General features: G+C 53.5%; 2 protein-coding genes across 9 annotated transcripts; both read right to left on the reverse strand.

Annotated features, from left to right (window-relative positions):
- Positions 1-463: 463 nt before the first annotated feature.
- On the reverse strand, positions 464-3,289 carry ZNF581 (zinc finger protein 581). 4 transcript variants are annotated; one of them, XR_008383278.1, is made up of 3 exons: positions 3,192-3,289; positions 1,702-2,449; positions 464-501 (listed from the first exon to the last, which is right to left on the reverse strand). XR_008383278.1 is itself a non-coding variant. In XM_053608013.1 (2 exons), the coding sequence occupies exons 1-2, from the start codon at positions 2,683-2,685 to the stop codon at positions 1,837-1,839; spliced, it is 633 nt and encodes a 210-aa protein (XP_053463988.1). In that variant the 5' UTR covers positions 2,686-3,156; the 3' UTR covers positions 1,195-1,836. The 4 variants fall into 4 exon arrangements, 1 of the variants encoding a protein (XP_053463988.1); XR_008383276.1 differs by lacking the exon at positions 3,192-3,289 and adding an exon at positions 2,666-3,156; XR_008383277.1 differs by lacking the exon at positions 3,192-3,289 and adding an exon at positions 3,006-3,145.
- Positions 3,290-3,491: 202 nt separating this feature from the next.
- ZNF580 (zinc finger protein 580) lies at positions 3,492-13,792 on the reverse strand. 5 transcript variants are annotated; one of them, XM_053608011.1, is made up of 3 exons: positions 13,646-13,786; positions 5,680-5,854; positions 3,492-4,466 (listed from the first exon to the last, which is right to left on the reverse strand). In XM_053608011.1, the coding sequence occupies exon 3, from the start codon at positions 4,452-4,454 to the stop codon at positions 3,936-3,938; it is 519 nt and encodes a 172-aa protein (XP_053463986.1). In that variant the 5' UTR covers positions 4,455-4,466; positions 5,680-5,854; positions 13,646-13,786; the 3' UTR covers positions 3,492-3,935. The 5 variants fall into 5 exon arrangements, with proteins under 5 accessions (XP_053463986.1, XP_053463984.1, XP_053463982.1 ...); XM_053608009.1 differs by having other exon boundaries at positions 13,392-13,786; XM_053608007.1 differs by having other exon boundaries at positions 10,715-13,786.
- Positions 13,793-14,044: the final 252 nt, after the last annotated feature.

Here is a 14,044-nt window from a genome sequence, read left to right on the forward strand (position 1 = left end):
GGCCACAGTCAGGACTCAAGATCAGAGCACTTAGTGTTATCTGCGGTCAGATGGTGGGGTATAAACAGTCTCTCTCTGGGTCTTTCCCATCAAATGGGGAATGCTAGGAGAGATTCGTTCCTCTACCCAAAAGGGGATCAGCAGAACAAATGAAGTCCAGCACAGTGCCTGCCACAAAACAAGAAAGGAAATTAAGTTGAGGAGGCAGATGTGTACTAAGCACAAGGCTCAGCCCCACCTGCTTCTCCTCCTGCTCACCAGGAGCAACCCGGCTCTGGAATTTTTCTGGCCCTCAGGAGAGCATGGTTTTTATCCTGTGGAAGAAGAATGTCTGCACCACCTAGAAAGCTGTGACCAGCTGGGCGTTGGGGCGGGCGCCTGTAGTCCCAGCTACTCGGGAGGCTGAGGCAAGAGAATCGCTTAAGCCCAGGAGTTGGAGGTTGCTGTGAGCTGTGTGAGGCCATGGCACTCTACCAAGGGCCATAAAGTGAGACTCTGTCTCTACAAAAAAAAAAAAATAAAGAAAGCTGTGACCACATTCCTCCCCTCTTCAAGTCATTTCACAGATAAACTGCAACCTGGATCTAACTGTCCAGGGGGAGCCACCTACCCTGCATTGGTTTTTCAAACTACGGGTTCTTGGGGGTAGAATTCAGTATACTAGGATGGAATCAGTGGCTCAGTGAGTAGGGCGCCAGCCCCATATGCCAAGGGTGACGGGTTCAAACCCAGCCCTGGCCAAACTGCAACAAAAAAATAGCCGCGTGTTGTGGCGGGCGCCTGTAGTCCCAGCTGCTTGGGAGGCTGAGGCAAGAGAATCACGTAAGCCCAAGAGTTACGGGTTGCTGTGAGCTGTGTGATGTCATGGCACTCTACCTGAGGGCGGTACAGTGAGACTCTTGTCTCTACAAAAATAAATAAACAAATAATGTCGATGAAAGAAAGATTCGAGTGCCCTGCATATACCAAAGGTAACTATTATTAAAGAAACTTTTCACATATATCTTGTGTATCTCTGTACTGGGTTGCCATATAAAATGTGTTTGTTACAGCGGATTGTGGTTTTAAAAACAATTTTTTTTTTAAGTTTAGAAATTCTCTTCCCGCGCGGCGCCTGTGGCTTAAGGAGTAGGGCGCCGGTCCCATATGCTGGAGGTGGCGGGTTCAAACCTAGCCCCGGCCAAAAACAAAAAAAGAAATTCTCTTCCCAGATGACACAGGTCTTCAGGAGCTGAGGCACCACCCCAGTGCAGGCCGACTTTCCCATCCCTCAGCAAGCCAGGAAGAGGCCAACGGTGGAACAGGCACTTGCTGGGGGTCTCCCTGCTAATCAGCCATCAAAGGTGGTCTAAGATGCTGTCTCCAAAAACAAATGTCAAGTGCTCAAAGTGGGGAAATGTGTTTATTGTTTGTCCAGTCTCAGGCCTGGTTGGGTATTGGGAGGCCTATCTGGGGACCCCTCTCCCCAACATCATCAGCATAGAGGGCCTCAGGTAGATTATACAGATTCATGATGACCCCACCCAAGTTTATGAGACCAGAGAATGTCCACACACTGCACATTCCCCACCCCCACCCCTCCAATGAAGGTTTTGCCAGGGCCCTGGAATATCTGATGTCTTTGAGGCTAGGGGGCTCCATTCTATGTGAGATCTCTTTCACATCAAAGCTCTGAGACCTGAGGACCTTAATATTACTCACAGGCTCCCCCTCCAGGCAGGGCTTGGCCTCCAGGATGAGACTGATCTGTGTTAATATCCAGGGCCTGGAAGCCAACCTCCAGGCACAGGATTCCCCCAGAGTTCCAAGGCACTGGGGGACATCCAGCGGCCTGGCTCACGGATGCTTCCACCGAGTGTGCTTCTGCAGCGTGTTCTGCTCCATGAAGCGGCGAGGGCAATGCGGACACTGAAACGGGCGCTCCCCTGAGTGCACCCGGCTGTGCTGGGCCAGCTCTCCTGCATCCCGGAAGCGGCGAGGGCAGAGTGGGCAGCCATGGGGCCGCCCGCCACCAGCCCGATGAATGGAGTGGTGCCTCGCCAGGTGGCTGGCCCGCTTGAATGCCTTCCCACAGGTGTTGCACTCGAAGGGCTTCACTTCTGAGTGGGTGATGCTGTGTCGCTGAAGATAAGACATGTACTCAAAGACCCTTGAACACACGGGGCAGCTGTAGCACTTTTTCTGGGCTGAAGTGCCATCAGCCCCTGGCTCCCTCTGTGACTCCTCGTCCACCAGCACTGTGTAGGGGACACCCTGTGTGTCAATAAGCAGGTAGTGATTGGGCCTCGGCGGGGACGAAGTCTGGGGAGATCCCATTGAGGAGGAAGGTGCAGGTTCTGGGGACCGGCCCATCCGACGGGGAGGGCCCTCCATGGCCTCACAGGAGGAAAGTAACAGGGGCTGAGGGCAAGGGGACAGCAGCGCCAGCATCCGGAGGGGTGACTGAAGCCTGGTGGATGGGAGAGAGAATATTACACAGAAGAGAGATGCTTGACACCACAGGCTCCACTCTTCCCTCTGTGTACCCTGTCCAGGACCCCTGCCCGTCGATCTCTCCGGTTCTTCTACCCACCCTTTCACTTTGTGACCCTCTGTAAGGTTCCCAGGATCTCCCTTCTTTGAAACCCTCGCCTATCCTCGGTTCCCCACTACCCACTGTACTCACAGGATTTCTTTGCTCGCCATGCACAACCAGGACCTCGATGTCTTTCCCCTCTATGCTCTCCTCAGGCCACTGAGTGCTCCACCCCGTAGACCTCCAGACCTCTTCTCCCTTACACCTGGGCTTCACCTGAGTCTGAGTGTTGGTCCATCCTACACATTCCACTCAGATCCTTTTCCTACCCCCTCTGCGTAAGCACAAGCTTACTCCAGTGACTGTAACCTTAGGATATACAGGTTCTAACCTGTCTTCTAGCCTCCTCCATGAACAACTTTATGCCTCCCTTCGCCCACTTCTAGGTTCCGTCTTCGCCCATCGACCACCACCCCTAGCTCTTTCTAACCCAGTGCTCTCCCAGGAGGCCTCTTCGCGGCCCTTGCCTCTGAACCCTTGTATCTAAGTTCTTGAAAAGCTTCTCGGAGCCCCAGCACAGCCCACTGTGGACGCCCGCCTTGCTCGCAGGTACCCTCCACTCGGCCCCGCCCCTCTCCGCCGCCCGTTCCCAGCTCCCTCCTCCCGGCCCCCGTACCCGGTGCAGCAGCCTCTCGGATCCGGGCGACTCCCACGCGGCCCCAGGATTCCCTCGTAGTTGCAGGCGGCGGCGGGAGGGGGACCTCCGGGTGTCCCCTAAGAGCAGGCAGCGCCGGGTAAGGAGAGAGAGAACTCGGGAAAAGAAAGGAGGGTCCAGGAGAGGAAGGTGGGGGCGGGACGCCTAGGCCTTCGCGAAACACCTCCGGCCAGAAACACACACCAAGAGAAAGGTTCCTACGTGTTCGAGGTCCGGTCACCCACCCTGCACCCCCCACCACACACACACAGGAGCCTGAAATGGAGTGCGGAATGTTTATTGAGCAAAGTGATGGAGGTCGTGGGTAGAATTGGGGGAGATATATAAATGAACCAGACCGTGCCCCGGCTCTTTTGTTATCTCTTCCCCTGTAGAACAACAATCGGTTTACCACTTCGGAGAGCAGAAAACCATAGCTCAAGAGAGGTCACTTCACTTGCAAAGGTTCACAGCACAGCTGGACCGGAACCCAGTTCCGACTGGCTCCCAAGTCCAGGGAGGGGCAACGACTTTGGTCTACATCACACAGCTAGAACGGGTAGGGAGATGGAGGAAATGATGCTTGTCCCTTTGGAACATGGGGAAACTGAGGCCCAAAGTAAGGCAGTAACCTCAGCAGAGCCAGGGAGTGTGTATGGGAGTGACGCTGTGTGGGTCAGACTTGGTGGCCCAGAAAGGGGCAGAGCAGCACCGGCCAGGTGGAGCTTAGTGGAGGCGCACGTGTTGCGCTAGCTCCGCGGCATCCTGGAAGCGGCGTGGGCAGAGCGGGCAGGTGTGCGGTGGGCCAGCGCGGGCACGGTGCGTGGCGCGGTGCCGCGACAGGTGGCTGGAGCGCTTGAAGGCCTTGCCACAGGCGCCACACGTGAAGGGCTTGAGGTCCGAGTGCGACACGCGGTGGCTCTGCAGCCGCAGAGGGCTGGCAAAGACACGGGCGCACTCCGGGCAGCTGTAGCCCTTGCGTGGGCCGGGCTCTCCTGGGGGTGCCTCGCGCTGGGGCGGGCCCCGGGGCTCCTCCTCCAGCTGCACCGTATATGTGTAGGGGACCCCGTTGGCGTCGATGAGTAGGTGGCGGCCCAGCCGCGGGGGTCGGGGCCCTGCCGCCGAGGAAGGAGTGGAAGAGGGGCCTTCCGCCTTGGGGAAAGGGGGCGCCTTGGGGGGCGGTGGGTCCATGGCCTCTGGAGAGGAGGACCGAGGGTGGGGTGGCCGCGGCGGCAGAAGCAGCATCTGGAGCGGCAGCTGAGAGCGGCGGAGGGGAGAGAAGTTAAAATCGCCACTTCCTTTCAGGGAAAGCTTCCTAAAAGGGAAAACGTCCCCATTCTCACCCCCTTTCTGCGCTACTGACCCCAACATAATAAAAACTCTGAGTCCAGTCCAGATCTCCCAGTTCCGTCAAGCTGCTTTAAGAATGGCCTCCAAATAAGCCCAGCAAAACCCAGCCACAACCTGCCCTTTCTCATGGATCGTCCTTTTAGCCCCGAGGTCTGGTCTCCCACTTTCCTTTCCTTCCCTCCCCTTCTTCCATTTCCAACAGGCAATCAATCTCCAAATCTATTTCCCTCTAGTTTGTTTCCTCTGTATCCCAAGAAGAAAAACTATCTCCCTCTTTGCATCTCTCACTCTGGGTAATCCAAGATTTCTCTCATCTGTGTGTCTTTTTCTCCCGAAGTTCAGCCCGGCTCTGGTTGCATCCTCTCCACTCCCTCCCCCAGGCACTCTCAGATCTGCATCCCACTAGATGCCTGAGGACCTCTCCATCTCAGCGTACGTCGCTGGCCTCTCTCACTTCCTCTTTAGGTACATCCCAGAGCCCCACTAACCCAATTCCCCACATTTCACTAGGCTCTTCTATCCTGTTCCTATGCTTAGCCCCTCAAGGTCTCGCCACTCCCTCTCCACTCCGTCTTCATTTCATCTATACACCCCCAGGATGCCCCCGAATGCCTTCTATATACCCACAGGGCTCCCCGCTCCGTATCTTGCTACCTGCCACATTCCTCCCAAGGGTCCTTTTTCTTCTCCCCATATATGACACATTTTGGCTTCTTTGTATACACTTTGGGGGCCTCTGTCCACGCTGCGTTATACATACCTGGACCGTTAGATTTCCTTCCTACTCTACCTCACCCAAGCCCCCTTTCCCTCCTTTCTAGATACATCTGGTGTCTCTATTTCTTTTCCTCTGTAACTCTGGGAGGGGAGTCCCATCCCTTCGTTACACAGTACGACCCCTCTACCCTCTTCTCTTCGCTCTACTACCCTTCCATCGGTGCTCACCAGCGCCCGGGCGCCCTCCACACTACCATCCTGCTACACCCCCCACCCCGGGGGACCCTCTTATTGTCCTCTTGCCCATCCAGCCGGACCCGTGTCCCCAACTCACTCCCCCAGCCCAGCCTGGCCTTGGCGCCGTCCCGGAACCAGGCTCCTCCCTCCATCCCGGCCCCCGTACCCGGTGCAGCGGCCTCTCAGGTCCGGAGGAGCGGGCCGAGGTCCCGGGCGGCCCCGGGCTTTCCCTGGCGAGCGCCGGCGGCAGGACCGAGGCTTCCGGGCAGCTCCGGGCCGGAGGCGCCGGGGACGTGGGGACTAGGGGCTAGGGCGCTGGGGCGCGAGGGGCTGCGGCGTCCCTGAGAAAAGAAGCCGGCCGGAAACGCGCTAACTCCGCGCGAAGGTTCCGCCGCCTCTGAGGCGGCAGTTCCCGAAGGCCCGCCTTTATGGAGCGCCTCGGAGGGCGGGGGACCCGAGGCACCCGCCAGGCTGAATAGGCCGGTCGCCCTCCTCCCTTTCCCACCTTCCAAACAGCAACAATTCAATCGCTTTAACAGAGATCGGCGAACAGAGTTTAAGTGAAGTCCTTGCCCGAAATCCCGGAGGAATTGGCGCGCCTGGGTTTGTCCTCTTCCCACTGGGCTACTCGCCTGATGGGGCTTTACCGCCCCACAACGCAGAGTGAGGAGAGAGGGGAGTACGTCCGTGTTCTAAGGAGATGGGCAGCGCCAGACCCAGAGGCCAGCCGTATGCTCTGATATAGGTAGCACAAGCCCAGGTTCTCCACTTGGCGGGAGGGGAAACCAAGGTCCTCAGGCCAGACGTTGCTGGGTATGGAAAAGGGTGAGGGCGGCACTTCCCCGTGACCTTATGGGGAAACTGAAGCCCGCAGGCCAGATACCGAGGTGGGGAAGGTGACACTTCCAGTGGGCACAAGGGGAAGGGGAAGTCGACGGAGCCGCGGCGGCCAGGTGCGCAGCAGCGTCGAGAAGGCAGGTCAGGTCGTCGGAGCGCACGCGGTGGCGCCGATGCAGCCCCTGCCCAGGCCCAGCTCCGCGCCCGAAGCTTGTCCTCCGTGACGTTCGTGTCCCGGAGCAGGTAGTGGGGAGGCGGTAAGTGCGCTGAGGACGGCTGGGGGGACGACCTGCGCCTGCCCCGCAGGAGAGCCGCAAGGGAAGAGGTGATGGGGTGGGCAGCTGGGAGCGACAGAAAGAAGGTTGTTATCGTGCCCAGCCCCAGGAGCCCTGGCAAGGGATGGAGCGGCCCGAGCTACGTCCTGCAGAGCCAGCTGCCCATCGGAACTTTTCTCAGTGGTGGAAATGTTCTGGAATCTGCGCGCTATCCAACACAACTACTAGCCATATTACTGCGCTCTTGAGATGTGGCTAGTGGGTCTGAGGACCTGAATTTTACATTTTATTTACCTTCCCTCAATGTAATTATAGCCGCATGTGGCTACCTACTCATGAAATAGATATGAAGACCACTCACCCTCAACCAGTTGCAAACTGGAGGCCCAAGGGCCAGAGAGGGCTCACAGTGATACTTGGTCTGGAACAGGCACACAAGGTTTGCTTTTTTTTTTTTTTTTTTAACATTTTACCGGGCAATGTTTTAAAAGCCAGAAAATGCACACACAAATGGAAATTTCCGGGTACACATTGAAAAAAAAAAAAACCTACATGTGGCAACAACCAGCTAGAATTGAGAAAGCAGCCACCTTCTCCAGCAAATCTTCAAGTGAACAATTGTGATATTAGGCTAACATTAAAGCCTTCTCAGGGTTTCAATGTCCAGAATGGCAGACCCTGGGCACACAAGGCCACTTAGCACTCAGCACGTGTCTCTGTCTGGTCTGTGTTGAGATGGGCTGCAAATACAAAATACCCAACAGTATCCCAAGACCTAATACAAGGAAAACCAGAAAAAGAGGTGTGAACGATCTCACAAATACTGTTTATGTTGGATTGCATTTTGAAATGATACCTTGGATATACCGGGTTAAGGAAAGTATGTTATTAAAATTAATTGCATTTGGCTTGGCACCTGTGTTCAGTGGCTAGGGCACCAGCTACATACACCAGAGCTCATGGGTTTGAAACCAGCCTGGGCCTGCCAAACAACGACAACTACAACCGAAAAATAGCTGGGCTATATCTCAAAAAAGCTAAATTAATTCATTTCACCTGTTTCTTTACTTTTCTTTCTTTTTTTTTTAGAGACAGAGTCTCACTTTATCACCCTCAGTAGAGTGCAGTAGCATCACAGCTCACAGCAACCTCCAACTCCTGGGCTTACGCAATTCTCTTGCCTCAGCCTCCTGAGTAGCTAGGACTACAGGCGCCCACCACAATGCCCGGCTGCTTTTTTGTTGCAGTTTGGCTGAGGCCGGGTTCAAACCCGGCACCCTCAGTATATGGGGCCGGCACCCTACCCACTGAGCCACAGGCGCTGCCCGTCTTTACACTTTTTTAACATGGCCATTAGAAAGTTTAAAATTACCCCCGTGATTCAAATTGTATTCCTACTAAACAGCACTGCCCTAGATGTTCTCCCCACTAGTAATTTCACAGATGGGGAGCATGAGGGGACATTCCTGGTGTAAGGGGCCCCTCCTTACTCTGCTCACCTGCCTGTGCTTTTAAAGCATATGAATCTGTCCTCTGCTTGCTCCCTGGGCCACCATTCTCATATATCTTCAACCACACCTCTGTCTACACCAGGGTTTCTCAATTTTGCAAGTGCTCACATTTTGGGCTGTATCATTCTTTGTTGTGGGGGGCTGTCCTGTACACTGTAGGGTACTACTGAACAGCCTCCTTGGCCTCCACCCACAGATGCCAGTAGCACCCTCCCTAATTCCCAGTGGTGGTAACCCAAAAAATTTCCAAACATTAACCAATGTCCCCTAGCAGGCAACATCACTCCCCATTGAAAACCACTGTTTTACTCCGACAACTCCCCCCATCCCCAGAAATAATGACAATTACCAACATTTACTGAGCCCTTACTCAGGGTCAACCATTGCTAAATGCTCTGTGTCCTCAGAGCAGACCTATGAGGTAAGTACTGCTAAGAACACTATCGTGCAGATGACAAAACAGCTCAGAGAGATCCGGTCATACATTCCCTAGGTGAGACCTCTGCCAGGCAATCACTACACACTTCTCAATCCCACCACCACAGCCCCTGGCATAAATCCTGGTTTCCAGCAACAGCCTCTCCATCCACCACTCTACCTCCTCCCATTCCTTCTTTCTATAGTGACATCTAATTTTATTTTTTAAGCCCATAGAATCACGTCATTCCCTGACTTAAAACCTCCTTCTCTGTCCTGCAAGACCCTGTGTGGACTGTCCCCATAACCACAATGCTGCCTTTCCACTATTCACAGCGCTCGTCAAAAGAATGGATTCATTCTGGCCATTCAGGTCTCAGCATATATAATACATGGTTGCAGAAGCCTTTACTGATTGTGTCAGCTCAAGTGGGTGATGCCCTGCTCCTCAGCTCACAGCAACCTCAAACTGTTTGGCTTAGGTTCAGTGCCTGTAGCACAGTGGTTATGGCACCAGCCACATACACCAAAATTGGCAGGTTCAAACCTGGCCGGGGCCAGCTAAGCAACAATGACAACTGCAACAAAAAATAGCCGGGCATTGTGGCAGGCACCTGTAATCCAAGCTACTTGGGAGGCTGAGGCAAGAGAATCACTTAAGCCCAAGAGTTTAAGGTTGCTGTGAGCTGTGACACCATGGCACTCTACCAAGGACGACATAGTGAGACTGTCTAAAAAAAAAAAAACTCTTGTGCTTGAGCGATTCTCTTGCCTCAGCCTCCCAAGTAGCTGGGACTACAGGGGCCCACCACAACACCCAGCTATTTTTTGTTGCAGTTGTCATCATTGTTGTTTAGCAGGCCCAGATTGGGTGTATGTGGCCAGCGCCCTAACCACTGAGCTACAGGCACCTTATATAGTTATTGACCTGCTATTTTACTACCTGCCTTCCTCACTCTCCAGGAAGGCAGGGCCAGCCCCACCCTGATCAACCTTCTACCTTCAGAATGTAGGGAAGGTCCCAGCAGAGGGTAGAGGACCAATTCAAAATTAGTTGAATTAATCAATGAATGAATTTCATCAAAAGCCAAGCATTACCTACCTCCTGCCACTGACACACACACGCAAAGAAAAAGCCTGCTAATCCAAGGGACATGATCATGATGAAGCCCCAACACCTACACAAGTCCAGAACCTCAAATGTCTCCTATCCTTCCCCTCTCCCCAAAGCTGGACAGGCCCTAAGTTCTAGCACTTCCACTCCCCTGAAATGTCCTGAAGAGCCATGTAATCTCTTCAGTCTGTAAGCCCCAGCTGTGGTCCCTTCCTAACTCACCTGGGCTTCCACACCAACTTTCTTCCTGGGATCCTGACTGCCACTTCCCTGCCCACAGTGGCCCACTGCTGTGTTGAATGCAACTCCTGCACTATTCAGAATCTTTCCGCAGCCCCCAGTGCCCTCAGGAACTCAGTTTTTTAGTTTCTCAGTTTAGAATCTAGGCTCTTTGTGAGGTATCTGGCCACTTCTCCACCTCGCCTCTCATTCCCATGCTCCAACTGCACATAGCATCTCAGATTCCCCAGCCAGACCTTGAATTTGCACAGCTCTACATGCAAAGGCTCATGTGTTTCCCTCTGCCTGGCAATTCTTCCCCTTGCATCTATTTGCCACCTCCTCCTTAGTCTTCTGGAATCCTGTGTACTTTAATCCCGCAAGATGGCTGGGCACCTCCTGCACACCCTACTCACCAGTCCACCAGCTCCAGAAGGATCTAAAACCTCCGCTACTTTAAATCTTCCCAGAGATCTGCCCACAATATAAACCACTTAGCCCAGCATTCAAGCCCTCTCACAACATGGCATCAGCAACCTTTTCCAACCCTGATCATACAACTACAATGAGTCATCTTGACTTCTCCATTCACACTGGCTCATGCTGTCTGGGATTCTCATTCCAGCCCCAAACACTACCAAATAAACACATGGGCCCCCCGCAACATCTCTGACCCTCCAGCCTCATCTGTGGCAGGTTACTCATGTCCCCCAAACTTCAGTTCACACTGAGTGTTCACATCCAGGTTCGCGCTTAATCCTCTAAACAGTCCCCGGAGGCTGGCGATAAGAAGCACAACACTGACCCCCAAAAGGGCCAGATTCTTACCTCGGATCCCCAACGAGAGTGGCAGAGTGACCCCTACTCCAGCATCCTCACCTCTCTCCAGCTGCCCAAACCCTCCCATCCTCAAGTCTGGGCCCTGCCTCCTTCAGGAACCTTTCTTGGACGACGGCCTCTTCTCAAGGTCCATTATTCCTCCCTCTTGATCTTGCTTTCACATTCGACAACCCCCTTCTACGCCTTGGGGAGTAAAGTGAACCCCAGGCCTGTGCCTCTGGGTCAACAGGTGTCCAAGGAATCGACCCGCTCTCTTCTCTCTTGACCTCCCCCGGTCTCCGCAGCCCCTCCCCAACTGTCCCTCGCGGTGCTTCTCAGTCTTCACCGCCCGCTGCCCTGGGGTCCACGCCGGCCCAGACTCAAGTCCTCTACTGCTTCTTTGATCGCCGGTCCTGGCCCTGCTCCCTTCCCCAGTACCTTCCTCGGTACCCAGTCGCAGCAAACTTTCGGGTCCGGAAGTGGCTGAAGGGGGAACTTCCGGAGACACTCCAACTTCTAGAGCCGGAGGCGGGGACCGATTCATAGGATTAGCACCGCAGCCGGAAAGTACTCCGACCAGAAACTCACACCCGCAAGAATAAGGTTCCTAGTTGGTTCAGGTTCTGGCTCAACTGCAGCAATTAGGATCAAAACTAAAATTTATCTGATCCTGTCAAAATAGGCACCGTGAGTTGCCAAGAATTAATAAAGCTGTATGTGCTCTTTAGTAGGCTACCTACCAACCCTTACATTCTGATGTCTCACTTCATCCAGTGCACCCTGAAATGGGAGCTGTGTCCCATTTTTATAGATGGAGAAACTGAGTCCCAGCATGGGACCCTGACACCAGTCTATAAAGAGAGGGTAACACAGACAGGGATCTAACAGTAAACCCCTACCTCTCACCTCTGGCCAGGATAGCTGGATGTGCATAGGAAGAGGAGGGGTTCAGGGACCCCAAGTCAGTTCCTATTTCACCAAGGAGGAAACTGAGGCCCAGAAGTCACTTGTCTTCTTTTACTACTTACAGCAAGTAAACAGTGCAACCAGGACTATGTAACTGTACCAGAAACAAGAGACTCCATGGAGCCCGGGGTCACCTCTCCACCATTCTGTATGGTGGACTCCAACGTGCTAGGCCAGCTACTGGGCATCTTAGAATTGCTAAAGGCAGAGTGGGCAGGTGTGTGAAGTGATGCCTTGGGAGATTGCTGAAGTGCTTGAGAGCCTCGCTACTGACAGCACAGTTGTAGGGCCAGAGATTCAAGTGGAAGGTGGTCCCCATGTGCAAAGAGCTCTTAAAGCCCTGCAAACACTGGAGACCAGTGAACTGGCTTATCTACTTTTGCCTCCTCCTGAGTTGCCCCCTTCAGCCACAGCAGTATATGTATAGAGCACCCAGTAGTGGTCAATAAGTTAGTGACAGTTTGAGGTTAGGAACACAGGCAAGGACAAAAGAGATGACCATTTCATCATGATTTGAGACAAGTCCCAGGACCCTGCCAGTTTTAAAGTTAAGAGGAAGAAGAAAAAAACATTGAGAGGAAAAAAAAACAAAGAAAAAACAGTTAAGAGAACAGATGACTTAGCAGATATGGCAAATCACCACGACTGGTCACACGGATGTTATAATTCATTCCCATTTTAGAGATGGGGCTAGTGACAACAGAGAGAACTCTCCCATCACAAAGCCCAGCAGGTGCAGAGATAAAACCTAGGGTCTGACAGATGCGGTGGCTCACTCTTGTAGTCCCAGCTAGTCAGGAGGCTGAGGCAGGAGGATCCCTTGAGCTCAGGATTTGGACACCAGCCTGAGCAAGAGCAAAACCCTATCTCTACTAAAAATAGAAAAACTAGCCAGGCATGGTGGCTAGAGTCTGTAATCCCAGCTACTACAGAGGCTGAGGCAGGATTGCTTGAGCCTGGGAGTTCAAATGCAGCCTGGGCAACAAGCAAGACCCCACTCTAAAGAGAGAGGTAAACTAAGGGTTGAGATAGCCAAATAAACTCTGTATCACCCACTCTGGGGGTTGAGGTGGGCGGATTACCTGAGCTAGAGCAAGACCCCGTCTTTAAAAATAGCCGGGCATTGTGGCAGGCGCAGGTAGTCCCAGCTACTCGGGAGGCTGAGGCAAGAGAATCACTTGAGCCAAGAGTTTGAGGTTGCTGTGAGCTATGACGCCATAGCACTCTACCGAGGGCGACAAAGTGCGACTCTGTCTCAAAAAAAAAAAAACTCTGTATCCCCCATCTTTGCTTACCTATTTTATCCTCCACTCCCCTCCTCCTTAAATCCCTCATCTCTCAAGTAGCTGTAGAACTCCCCCGGGCCCTGTATGTGCCCACACCCTACCATAACGTTGCTGCTTCTCCACATTCCCAGGATTTTGCACGTCCCCGACATCTGTCGACCAAAATTCCTATGATGTGCCCTGAAAATCTTCTTAGTGTCCCCTTAGATGCGTACGGACCATGCTTTTCTTTACTGTCTGGCCCTCCATCTTCCTTTGTGCCTCTCAGGTTTCTCTTCCTGGCATCCCTATTCCTCCCTCCTCAGGAGATCCTCCTCCTCTCTTCTAGGATCTCCCCATACTCCCCAGTTTCTCTTTTCCCCTCGAACTCAAACACCTCTTCCTTTCATCCTTCTCTGATACACCAGTGTTTCCGTCCCTCGGAAGTCTCTTACCTGCCAAAGCCTGTATCTCCCTTACTCCATCACTTCCGCAGCACCCCTTTCAAAGCTCTTCCCCACCCTAGGCCTCCTTGGTTTCCGTCTCTTTTCTGTTCCCAGCGACCCTCCCCAACTTGAGCCCAACGAGTCAGTCGGGTCCAGTCTTTCCCACCCACAGTGGCCCAGGCCAGCCCGAGCACAGCTCCAGGCTCCCTGAAGAACCCTCCCCTCTTAGCGCTCGGTCTCTCAAGTTCCGGGACCGCTACTACCAGCGTGGCACCTTCCCTTGGTGCCGAAAGAGGAGTAGCCATCCAGGCCTCTGCTTCCAGGAACTGAGGAAGAGATACTACTCGACCTTCCAGCTGCGGTAAGTGCTGATGGGGATGGCCATGAGGAGTAGGGTGTTCTGGAGAAAGCCTTCCGGTTGGAAACACAACCTGGAAGGAAAGGTTCCAAAAGCCTTTTGGTCCTCTAGTCAACATAAACTGGTGTGTGTTTGTTTGTTTCAGAGTCTCACTTTGTTGCCCATGGTAGAGTGCTATGGTATCATAGCTCACAGAATCCTCAAATTCTTGGGCTCAAGCGATTCTCTTGTCTCAGCCTCCTGAGTAGCTGGGAATAAAGGCGCCCCCCACAACATCCGGCTATTTTTAGAGACTGGGTCTGGC

The sequence above is a fragment of the Nycticebus coucang genome, chromosome 10 (assembly GCF_027406575.1).
Source record: "Nycticebus coucang isolate mNycCou1 chromosome 10, mNycCou1.pri, whole genome shotgun sequence".
Taxonomy (NCBI): Eukaryota; Metazoa; Chordata; class Mammalia; order Primates; family Lorisidae; genus Nycticebus; species Nycticebus coucang.

Excerpts from the sequence above, each read along its gene's own strand:
- ZNF581 (XM_053608013.1), bottom strand. The coding sequence starts at position 2,685 with ATGGCGAGCAAAGAAATCCT. Across the intron at positions 2,450-2,665 it reads ATGGCGAGCAAAGAAATCCT|GCTTCAGTCACCCCTCCGGA; the intron begins GTGAGTACAGTG and ends CCCATCCACCAG.
- ZNF580 (XM_053608008.1), bottom strand. The coding sequence starts at position 4,454 with ATGCTGCTTCTGCCGCCGCGGCCACCCCACCCTCGGTCCTCCTCTCCA.